The 11,108-nt window shown below is 43.9% G+C and overlaps 2 protein-coding genes and 1 pseudogene across 2 annotated transcripts; all 3 read left to right on the top strand.

Moving 5' to 3' along the window:
• The first annotated feature begins 680 nt into the window (after window positions 1–680).
• LOC129401790 (olfactory receptor 18-like) lies at window positions 681–4,127 on the top strand. Its single transcript, XM_055124648.1, has 2 exons — window positions 681–723; window positions 3,160–4,127. The coding sequence occupies exons 1-2, from the start codon at window positions 681–683 to the stop codon at window positions 4,125–4,127; spliced, it is 1,011 nt and encodes a 336-aa protein (XP_054980623.1).
• A 3,585-nt stretch (window positions 4,128–7,712) lies between these two features.
• On the top strand, window positions 7,713–8,533 carry LOC129401789 (olfactory receptor 18-like; annotated as a pseudogene).
• A 1,978-nt stretch (window positions 8,534–10,511) lies between these two features.
• Window positions 10,512–11,048, top strand: LOC129401788 (olfactory receptor 18-like; the record flags this gene model as incomplete). The annotated part of the gene is made up of 1 exon (XM_055124646.1): window positions 10,512–11,048. A coding segment is annotated over one exon (537 nt), but the record flags the coding sequence as incomplete, so codon positions are not given.
• Window positions 11,049–11,108: the final 60 nt, after the last annotated feature.

The following is an 11,108-nucleotide window of genomic DNA, read 5'->3' as shown; positions in this document are numbered from 1 at the left end:
TCTCCAAGAGGGACGGAGGAATTGAACCCGGGTCGGTAATGCAAACGCCCTACCTGCTATGCTGTCGCTTTGCCCCAGGTGATGAAAAAAGATTTGTAATTTCAATACTTTGCAAAGTGATTTCCACATGGATTCTATTTCATCTGTGTGGCACCATCCAAAAACCTCAATTTTTTTGGGTGATGAGAACACTTAAGATTTATAACTTTAACAGCTGTGAAATCATTGGATTGCAACAATAGTATTAACTGTAGTCACCAGATGTACTATATCAACATACTCTTTCTTCCTTTCTTCTCTTTTTTCTTCCTTTCAACCTCCTACTCTCCCTCCTTCTCTACTTTCTTCCTCTCTCCCTCCTTCCCTCCCTCCCTCTCTCTTTTTCCTCCTTCCTCCCTTTCACCCTCCCTCCCTCCTTCCCTTCCTTCCCTCCCTCCCTCCCTCCCTCCCTCCCTCCTTCCTTCCTTCCTTCCTTCCTTCCTTCCTTCCTTCCTTCCTTCCTTCCTTCCTTCCTTCCTTCCTTCCTTCCTTCCTTCCTTCCTTCCTTCCTTCCTTCCTTCCTTCCTTCCCATCCAGTAATGCTCAGGGCTTACTCTTGGCTCTACACTCAAGAATATCTCCTGCAGGGTCTCAAACCCAGGTTGGCCTCAAGGAAGGCAAATTCCCTCACCACTGTATTAATGCTCCGGCACCCCAAACTTATTATTTTTCTTTTTCATTTTTTTATTAGTGAATCACCATGAATTCAATTACAAACTTATGAGCTTTCATGCTTGCATCACTCTACCAGTGCCCAGTCCCCTCTACCAGTGTACCCAATATCCCTCCTGCCCTCCCACCCCATCCCCCCGCCCCACCCCACCTCTGTGGCAGGATATTCCCTTTTGCTCTCTCTATCCTTTTGTGTGCTGTGGTTTGCAACAGAGGCACTGCGTGGTCATCGTGTTTGGTCTATATTCTATTTTCAGTGTGCATCTCCCATCTTGTTCGAGTCCTCAAACCACACTTAAACTTATTTATTTTCTAAAAGAAGATGCAAAGTTTAATTTTTGCCCAGGGACTGTGCAGACAGAGAGAGTGGTTGACAATGTTAATATTTTCATGGAATGGGAACTGGGGATGTTTTAAGGGGTACAACAGTTGCTTGGCATATGTGAAATCCAGTTCATCAATATAAGACACAGAGATATCAGCAGCAAACAATAGCCAATGCTAGTCACAGGAAAAATGAAGCTAGATACGAGTAATGTATTTTCACAAATAATCCACTGCAAAGTAATTAAATGTTCCAGGTATTAGTAAAATTAGGTGATATGTATTCATGTTCTTTATTTTGATTCTATATTTTAATTTTAATTTAATTTTATTATTTTAAAAACTTTCTTTTTATATAGTTGTTCACAATAATTTATTAGAGTGCTCCTGTTGCCGTGTTTCCATCAATGGCCAAAATTCAGAGACTATAAAACCAAGCTCCGGGACATCTAATAGCCTAGTTCTCCCTGTGGAGATTCTGATAAACTACCGAGACTCCATTGCCCACTCGGTAGAGCCTGGAATGCTCCCCATGGTGCATTCATATCTCAACATACAGTAACAATATATATATATATATATATATACCTCTCGGAGAGCCCAGCAAACTACCAAGAATATCCTCCCCGCATGTCAGAGGCTGGCAAGCTACCCGAGGTGTAATTGATATTCCAAAAACAGTAACAAAAGGTCTCATTCCCCTGACCCTGAAAGAGCCTCCAATCATTGGGAAAGACGAGTAAGGAGAGGTTGCTAAAATCTCAGGGCTGAGTGTAATAGAGACGTTACTGGTTCCCGCTCGAGTAAATCAACGAACAACGGGATGACAGTGATACAGTGAAGTTGTTCACAATAATTTATTACATTCAATATTCCAATACCAATTCCTTCCCACTACCATTAGTTTGAATTTTCCCCTAAACACCCAAGCTGCCAAGGGCAGATCCTAAATAATTTATTTTGTTCTGCTTATTATGAATAATCCATGAAAAATGATCCAAAAAATTTTCCTTAGAGGAAAGGTGTGAAAATTGTTCTATCTCACCTTGGAGGCATTAAGCCCTTGTATGAAAGATTACTAATAAGTTGTTCTGGGTCCCTTACTTTCAGGCCCATCAAATGTGGTGTGCTACTCTTGTTACATTAGTGTCAGAGAGTATGAGATTCTAAAATCCAGTAATTCTAATATTTTTAATGGGGTGATAGAGTTGGAGTTGAATTTTCAACTGAAATGTGACTTTGGGGTCCAGAGGCATCTCTGTAGCTTGTGGCTCTCTTCTGACATTTATTTGTGAGTCTCTGGACCATGGCCATGAATGAGCTTATTTGGCGCCCGAGGCAGTTGGCGGGTGTGACTGCCAGGAACTCATAGGGAAAAGGAGGGAGGTGTCCTATTCCTGACTCCCTGCGAGTCTAGAGATTTCGGTCAGAAAACCCGAATACCTGAGGCTTTCAACAGATCATTCATGGATGAGGCTCACCCTGAGCCTGTGGAGATGGGATGTGAGCATGGCAGCATCTCGTTCTGGAGGTTTTAGGCTGCCTGGGCTCAGCTCTATTGGGGCAGGGGCTGGGCTCACTTGCCACCCTCTGAGGCTCCCCAAATGAAGTCAGCTTTGAGGCGGGGTGTGGAACATCTCTTTATTTTCATTACAGGTAAGGTATTTATAACAGTTGAACACTTATGGGATTGATAAGATACCTCACTCACCACTGCCCTAGCAGCCCAGACCCTTCAGCAATGCCCCTTTTCATGCCTCTGCCCACCTCATCTCTTCCCACACTGCTCACCTCTAATTCTGTAGTCCTCGTAACAGTTCTTTAATTAGCACAGTTTTTTTCCTTTGAAAAAACCTTCGTTCTTTCATTTTCTTTAAAGTCCTAAACACTGTTTTGCTATAGCTTGACTTTTGGAATCTTGAAATGACCTCATTCCTCATCTTTCTTTCAGTGAGCCTTCCCCAGCTAGGCCAAGGCAGCAGGGGGATGGAGTAAAAGTCCAGAGAAAATGGTGCCAAGAAAAATGTTTGTCACAAATCGAACCTGGTAGTGAGAGTGTCTAAGACGCAAGTGAAGTCGCTGTGATTCTGGGTTCCTTGGATCCAAATTATTGACAGTGATGGACCCACTTTCATTTCTTTGTTCCTAGGTGTCTCTGTGCTGTGGACCCCCACAATGTCACAGAGGTCGTGGAATTCCTCCTCTTGGGGCTCTCAGATGACCCCCGAGTCCAGCCTGTCCTCTTCAGCCTTTTCCTGTCCATGTACCTGGTCACCGTCACGGGGAACCTGCTCATCGTGCTGGCCATCAGCTCCGACCCCCATCTGCACACCCCCATGTACTTCTTCCTGTCTGTTTTGTCCACAGCTGACATTGGCTTTACCTCCACCACGGTCCCAAAGGTGATTTGGGACATTCACACTCAGAGCAGAAATATCTCTCATGCCGGCTGCCTGGTGCAACTGTCTTTTTTTATCCTTTTTGGGAGTTTAGACAGTGTCATTCTAGGGGTGATGGCCTATGATCGCTTTGTGGCCATCTGCCATCCCCTGCACTACCCCGTCATCATGAATCCCCGTCTCTGTGGCCAACTGCTTCTGGGGTCCATCTGCATCAGCCTGCTGAGTGCCCACCTGCATTGCTTGATGATGTCACAGCTCATCTTTTGCAGCCAGGTGGAAATCCCTCACTTCCTTTGTGACCCCCCTCAACTGCTCAGGCTGGCCTGTGGGGACATCTTCACCGATAACCTCATCATGTATTTTCTTGCTGCTCTTCTGGGAGGTGTTCCAGTGTCTGGAATTTTTTATTCTTACACAAAAATAGTCTCCTCTGTTTTGAGAATCTCATCCACAGGTGGGAAGTCCAAAGCCTTCTCCACCTGTGGCTCTCACCTGTCCGTGGTTTGCTTGTTTTATGGGACAGCCATGGGGGTGTACCTCAGCTCTGTCTTCTCCCAGTCTCCCCGGAAGGAGGCAGTGGCCTCAGTGATGTACACTATGGTTGTCCCCATGCTGAACCCCTTCATCTACAGCCTGAGAAACCAAGACATCAAGAGGTCCTTCCAGAAGCTTCTCAGTAGGACAGTTTAGCCTTAATTGTTATTTTTACATTAAAATATTTTTAATTTTATGTTTTTAAAGTTTTTCACAATAAATTTTTCCATTTAATATTCCATCATGATCCCACCATCATTATACCTTCACACCACATTATTTTGAATTTTCCTACCACTATCTAAGCTTGCCCCCAAACAGGTACTAAATAATTTATTTTGTATTGCTAGTTATGAATAACCAACTAAAAATGATCCAGAAACATTTCCTTAGACGAACTTGTGAAGATTGTTTTATCTCACCCGACGTAATTTAGCCCTTGTGTAAGAGATTACTCACATGTTGTTGTTACAGGTTGACCCTTGTGTACTAATATATACATGTTTTGATCGAGATTGGTTGCCTTCTATTTTTTTTTTTGCTTTTTGGGTCACACCTGGCGATGCACAGGGGTTACTCCTGGTTCTGCACTCAGGAATTACCCCTGGCCGTACTCAGGGGACCATATGGGATGCTGGGATTTGAACCGGGGTCGGCCGTGTGCAAGGCAAACGCCCTACCCGCTGTGCTATCTCTCCAGCCCCGGTTGCCTTCTATTTTATACCGCATCCAACGTGTGATACTCTGGGTAAACCCGTGGGTTAGAGTACGAGATCAGGCTGGAGTGATAATTCAGCGAGTAGGGCGTTTGCCTTGCACGTTACTGAACCTGGTTCGATTCCCAGCATCCAATTTGGTCCCCTGAGCACCGCAGGAGAAATTCCTGAATGCAAAAGCCAGGAATAACTTCTGTGCATCGCCAGGTGTGACCCAATAAGCTCAAACAAGAAAACCCCAAAAAACCCACCAAAAAAATTTACGGCTTTTTTTTTTTGGTAACATCTAGTGATTCCTGGCTCTTCACTCAGGAATGACTCTGTGGGCTCGAGGACCTTATGCGATGCTGGCAATCTCACCCGGGTCGACCGTTTGCAGGGCTAATGCCCTACCCGCTGTGCTATTGCTCCAGCCCAATAATTTTTTTAATTTTTGACTTTTATTTTATTTTTTTAAAATTTATTTTATTGAATCACCATGTGGAAAGTTACAAAGTTCTTAGGCTTATGTCTCAGTTATACAATGCTCAAACACCCGTCCTTTCACCAGTGCCCATATTCCACCACCAAAAAAAAAACAAAAAGAAAAAAAAGCCAGTATACCTCCCAACCCGCCCCCCTGCATAACTGATAAATTTCACTTCTTTTCTCTTTACCTTGATTACATTCCATATTTCAACACAAAAATCACTATTGTTGTTGGAATTTCAACACAGAACTCACTATTCTTGTTGAAATTTATCCCCCAAGAATACGGCCCTATTGACAGGGAAATATTTGATAATTAGTTTTTCACTGATGAGAATGAAGAGATATAAAGTCGCGCGGCCGCAGTAGTGGCCGCGCGGTTTAGGATTTCTGTATTTTAGTAATTAAGCCCAGGGAGATTTAAGTTGGAAATTGAATCATTTCTCTTCCTTGAGCAACATGGAGTAAAAGCTCAGTTCACAGTCTGGAGACATGGCTGCAAGCACTCGCTGAAACCCCAAGTCATATAGCTGGCTCTGGATCCTGGTCGTTCAGCAGCAAAGTGGCTGTGCAAAGGCATGGCCACCCGGGTCGAATCTCGGCGGAGCTTGAGCCGACACCAACCCCGGCCCAAGACTGCCCAGGCGTCCCGCTGTTTCAAGTTCAAAGCACATTTTTTTTCCCGTGCCACCAAGTTCATACCTGTTTAAAAGTCCCATAAAATGGTGGACACCACACCTCTTCCTCCCGGAGGGAAGAAAAACCAAGGAAGAAGGATATTTCCTCCATTAGCTGGCGTGGCAGCCCCAATAATTTTTTTTAAAGTTTTTATTAGTGAATCACCTTGAGGTACAGTTACAAACTTATGAATTTTCATGTTTGCATTTTGTTTACATCCCTCCACCAGTGCCCATTCTCCTCACCCAATGTTCCCAGTATCCCTCCCACCCTTCGACCCTATCTCCTCTACCCTCCCCACCTCTGTGGCAGGGCATTCCCTTTTGTTCTCTCTCCCCTTTTGGGTGTTGTGATTTGCAATAGAGGCACTGAGTGGCCCTCGTGTTTGGTCTATAGCCTATTTTGAGTGAGCATCTCCTATCCCGTGTGAGTTCTCAAGCCACACTTTACGTGGTGTCCCGTTGTCTATCTGAGCTGACCCTTCCTCCAGCATGTGAGGCCAGCTTCCAAGCCTTGGAGCCAACCTCCTGGTCCTTATCTCTACTATTCTTGGGTGTTAGTCTCCTATTGTGTTATTTTATATTCCACAGATGAGTGCAATCTTTCTATGTCTGCCTCTCTCTTTCTTTTTTTAAAATAATTTATTTATTTTTAATTAGTGAATCACCGTGAGGGTACAGTTACAGATTTATACATTTTTGTGCTCATCTTTCCCCCATACGAAGTTCGAGAACCAATGCCTTCACCAGTGCCCATTCTCTACCACCAGTAAACCCAACATCCCTCCCACCCTCCCCAGTCCCGTCTCCCCCCACCCCACACTGCCACTATGGCAGGGTATTCCCTTTTGTTCTCTCTCTCTGATTCGGTGTTGTGGTTTGCAATAAAGGTGTTGCGTGGCCATTGTGTTCAGTCTCTAGTCTACATTCGGCACGCATCACCTTCCCCCGCATGACCTCTGACCAAATTTTACTTGGTGTTCCCTTCTCTGAGTTGCCCAGAATGAGAGACCAGCCTCCAAGCCATGGAGTCAACCTCCTAGTACTTATTTCTACTATTCTTGGGTGTTAGTCTCCTAGTCTATTATTCTATATTCCACAGATGAGTGCAATCTTTCTATGTCTGTCTCTGTCTTTCTGATTCATTTCACTTAGCATGATACTTTCCAGGCTGATCCACTTATATGCAAACTTCATGACCTCATTTTTTCTAACAGCTGCATAGTATTCCATTGTATAGATGTACCAAAGTTTCTTCAACCAGTCATCTGTTCTAGGGCACTCGGGTTTTTTCCAGATTCTCTGCCTCTCTCTTTCTGACTCATTTCACTTAGCATGATACTTTCCATGTTGATTCACTTATAGCAAAGGTCATGACTTCATCTTTTCTAACAGCAGCATAGTATTCCATCGTGTAGATGTACCAAAGTTTCTTTAACCAGTCATCTGTTGTCAGGCACTCGGGTTTTTTCAGATTCTGGCTATTGTAAACAGTGCCGGAATGAACATTTGAGTGCAGATGTCATTTCGACTATACTTTTTGGCCTCTCCGGGATATATTCCCAAGAGTGGTATCACTGGGTCAAATGGGAGCTCAATTTCTAATTTTTTGAGAAGCAACCATACTGTTTTCCAAAAGGGCTAAACCAGTCGGCATTCCCACCAGCAGGGTAAGAGGGTCTCTTTTCCCTCACATCCATGCCAACAGCGGTTGCTTTTGTTTTTTTGGATGTGTGCCAGTCACTGTGGTGTGAGGTGGTATCTCATGGTTGTTCTGATCTGCATTTCTCTGATGACTTGTGATGAAGAGCATTATTTTATGGACTCCTGAGTCCAGCCCGTCCTCTGGACTGTCCATCAGCTGATGCTGAGCCCAGCTGATGCTGGCCATCAGCTCCGACGCCCGCTTTCACACCCCCACGTACTTCTTCCTGTCTGTTTTGTCCACAGCTGACATAGGCTTTACCTCAACCACGGTTCCAAACATGATTTGGGACATTCACACTCAGAGCAGAAATATCTCTCATGCTGGCTGCCTGGTACAACTGTCCCTTTATGTCCATTTTGAGTGTTTGGAGTGTATCATTCTAGGGGTGATGGCTTATGATCGCTTTGTGGCCATCTGCCACCCACTGCACCACCAAATCATCATGAACCCCGGTCTCTGTGGCCGGCTGCTTCTGGGTTCCATCTGCATCAGCCTGCTTGACTCCCAGCTGTATTCCTTGATGATGTCACAGCTCATCTTTTGCAGCCAGGTGTGGAAATCCATCACTTCTTTTGTGACCCCCCTCAACTGCTCAGCATGGCTAGTGGGGATATTTTCACCGATAACCTTATCATATATTTTATTGTTGCTATTGTGGGCGGTTTTCCAGTCTCGGGGATTTTTAATTCTTACACGAAAATTGTCTTCTCTGTTTTGAGAATCTCATCCAAAGCTGGGATGTCCAAAGCCTTCTGCACCTCTGGTTCTCACCTGTCCGTGGTTGGCTTGTTTTATGGGACAGCCATGGGGGTGTACCTCAGCTTAGCTGACTCCCATTCCCCCCCGAAGCAGGCTGTGGCTTCAGTGATGTACACTATGGTTGTTCCCATGCTCAACCCCTTCATCTATAGTCTGAGAAACCAGGACATCAAGAGGGTCTTCCAGAAATTTCTCAGTAGGACATTTAGCCTCAATTGTTATGTTTATAATTAAAATATTTTTATTTTTAATTTTTATATAGTTGTTCCCAATAATGTATTACATTAAATATTCTAGCACCTTCCAACTACATTTTAAAAAAATTATCCCACCATCATCCAAGCCTGGCCCCAAGAGTGTATATAATTTATTTTGTACTGTTATCTATGAATAATCCACTAAAAATGATCCAAAAACGCTTCCTTAGAAGAAATCGTGTAAAGGTTGTTGTATCTCACCCTGAAGTCATTTAGCCCTTGTGCAAGAGATTACTCACATGTTGTTGTTATAGGTTGACCCTTGTGTACTAGTATATACATGTTTTGATGGAGATGGGTTTCCTTCTCTTTTTTTTTTTAAATTTTTTATTGAGTCACCATGTGGAAAGTTACAAAGTTTTCAGGTTTAAATCTCAGTTATACAATGCTCGAATAACCATCCCTTCACCAGTGCTCATATTCCAGAACCAAGAATCCCAGTATAGCTCCACCCTGCCCCCTCACACCCCAAACACCCCCACGCCCCTAGCCCCCCCCACCCTAAGCCCCCCCCCCGCCTGTGTAACTAATAAATTTCACTTTACTTTCATTTTGATTGCATACAATATTTCAACAAAACTCACTATTATTGTTTGGAGAGTCTCTCCCCTAAAGTCAGACCTGCTGAAAAGGAAGCATTAGATAATTTGTTTTCCATTGCTGAGGATGAAGAGGTATGAGGTCGAGTGACCACACTTAGCGGCCTCTCAGTTTTGGGTTTCTGTAATTTAGTATTTTAGTAACTAAGTCCAGAGAGACATCTGCCAGAAGTTGCATCGTTGCCAACTTGTACTTCTCAGTTACATTATATTCCACATATGAGTGCAATCTTTCTATGTCTGTCTGGGTTTCATTCTCTTTATACCCCATCCAATGTGGTATGCTACTCTTGGTAAACCAGTGGGTCAGAGTACGAGATGCCCCAGTAATTCTAAAATTTTAAATAGGGTTATATAGCTAGAGTTAGATTCTCAACTGGATGGTGTATCTGGGCCAGGAGGCATGTCTGAAGCTTTTGCCTCTCTTTCATGATTTATTTATGCATCTCTGGATCATGGTCGTTAATGAGCTTATATGATCTCATAGGCAGTTTGTGGGCCTGACTGCCAGGCTCCCATAGGGATATGGGATGAGAGGGATGTCACCCATCTCTGACTTCATGAGAATCTGTAGATTTTGGTCACAAAACCTGCACACCTGAGTTTAATTATCATGCATGAGGCTCGTTCCAAGCATGTGGAGATCAGCTATGAACATGACGGCAATTGGGTTCTGGAGGGTTTTGGCTGCCAGGGCTCTGCTGGATCCCCAGATGAGACTCAGCCTGGTGTGGAGTCTGGAGGCATCTCTCTAGCCTCAATTCTTATGATGATATTTTTATTTGATCATACAGTTTGAAAATGATGGTAACACCAACCTGTGACTGGCCAAATGTTAACCTCCTTATCCACAAGTCTGTTAGGAGTTGTTTTAAATATTTAGCCGGTCGTTCACTAGGAATGTATACATTTAAGAGTGTGATTTTTTCCTGTTGTACATATCCCTTGATTAATAGAAGATGACCTTCGCTGTCCCTTTTAATCTTTTTCAATCTGAAATCTATGTTGTCGGATACCAGGATGGCCACTCCAGCTTTGTTAAGGGAGTTGTTTGCTTGCAGGATTGTTTTCCATCCTTTGACTTGGAGTCTATGTTTTCTCTGTTTGTTCATGCTGGCTTGAATGTTGGGTTTAATTTCCGGATCCATTTTGCCACTCTGTGTCTCTTGATAGGTGCATTTAGCCGTTGACATTGAGAGAGATTATTGTGATAGGGTTTTGTGTCATCTTTCTGTGGGATTTGTTGTTCTTATGGGGCTCCTCCTTGTGTTACAGTAGCCCCTTTAGACCTTCTTTCAAGTTTGGTTTTGAGTCTATGAAGTTCCTGAGCTGTTGTTTATCCAAGAAATAGTGTATTACCCTGTCATCATGAACCCCCGTCTCTGTGGCTGGCTGATTCTGGGGTCCATCTGCATCAGCCTGCTGGACTCCCAGATGTATTGCTTGATGATGTCACAGCTCAGCTTTTGCAGTCAGGTGGAAATCCCTCACTTCTTCTGTGAGCCCCCTCAACTGCTCAGGCTGGCCTGTGGGGACATCTTCATTGATAACCTCATCATATATTTTATTGTTGCTATTGTGGGTGGTATTCCAGTCTCGGGGATTTTTTATTCTTACACGAAAATCGTCTCCTCTGTTTTGAGAATCTCATCCAAAGGCGGGAGGTCTAAAGCCTTCTCCACCTGTGGCTCTCACCTGTCCGTGGTTTGTCTGTTTTATGGGACAGCCATGGGGGTGTTCCTCAGCTCAGTCATCTCTCAGTCACCCCCGAAGGGGGCAGTGCCCTCAGTGATGTACACTATGGTTGTTCCTATGCTCAACCCCTTCAGCTACAGCCTGAGAAACCAGGACATCAGGACAGCTTTCCAGAAGCTTCTGAGTAGGACAGTTTAGCTTCACTTGTTATTTTTATAATTAAAATATTTTTTATTTTAATTTTTATTAAGTTGTTTA

The sequence above is a fragment of the Sorex araneus genome, chromosome 2 (assembly GCF_027595985.1).
Source record: "Sorex araneus isolate mSorAra2 chromosome 2, mSorAra2.pri, whole genome shotgun sequence".
Taxonomy (NCBI): Eukaryota; Metazoa; Chordata; class Mammalia; order Eulipotyphla; family Soricidae; genus Sorex; species Sorex araneus.
The sequence above is the reverse complement of the archived record's forward strand: the minus strand, read 5'-3'. Positions and strand labels throughout refer to the sequence as shown.

What these genes read in the sequence shown, in the direction of transcription:
- LOC129401790 (XM_055124648.1), top strand. Translation starts at nt 681, where the DNA reads ATGCTCCGGCACCCCAAACTTATTATTTTTCTTTTTCATTTTT. An exon ending in TATTTTTCTTTTTCATTTTT is followed by an intron (nt 724 to 3,159) that starts TTATTAGTGAAT and finishes GACAGTGATGGA; the next exon opens with CCCACTTTCATTTCTTTGTT.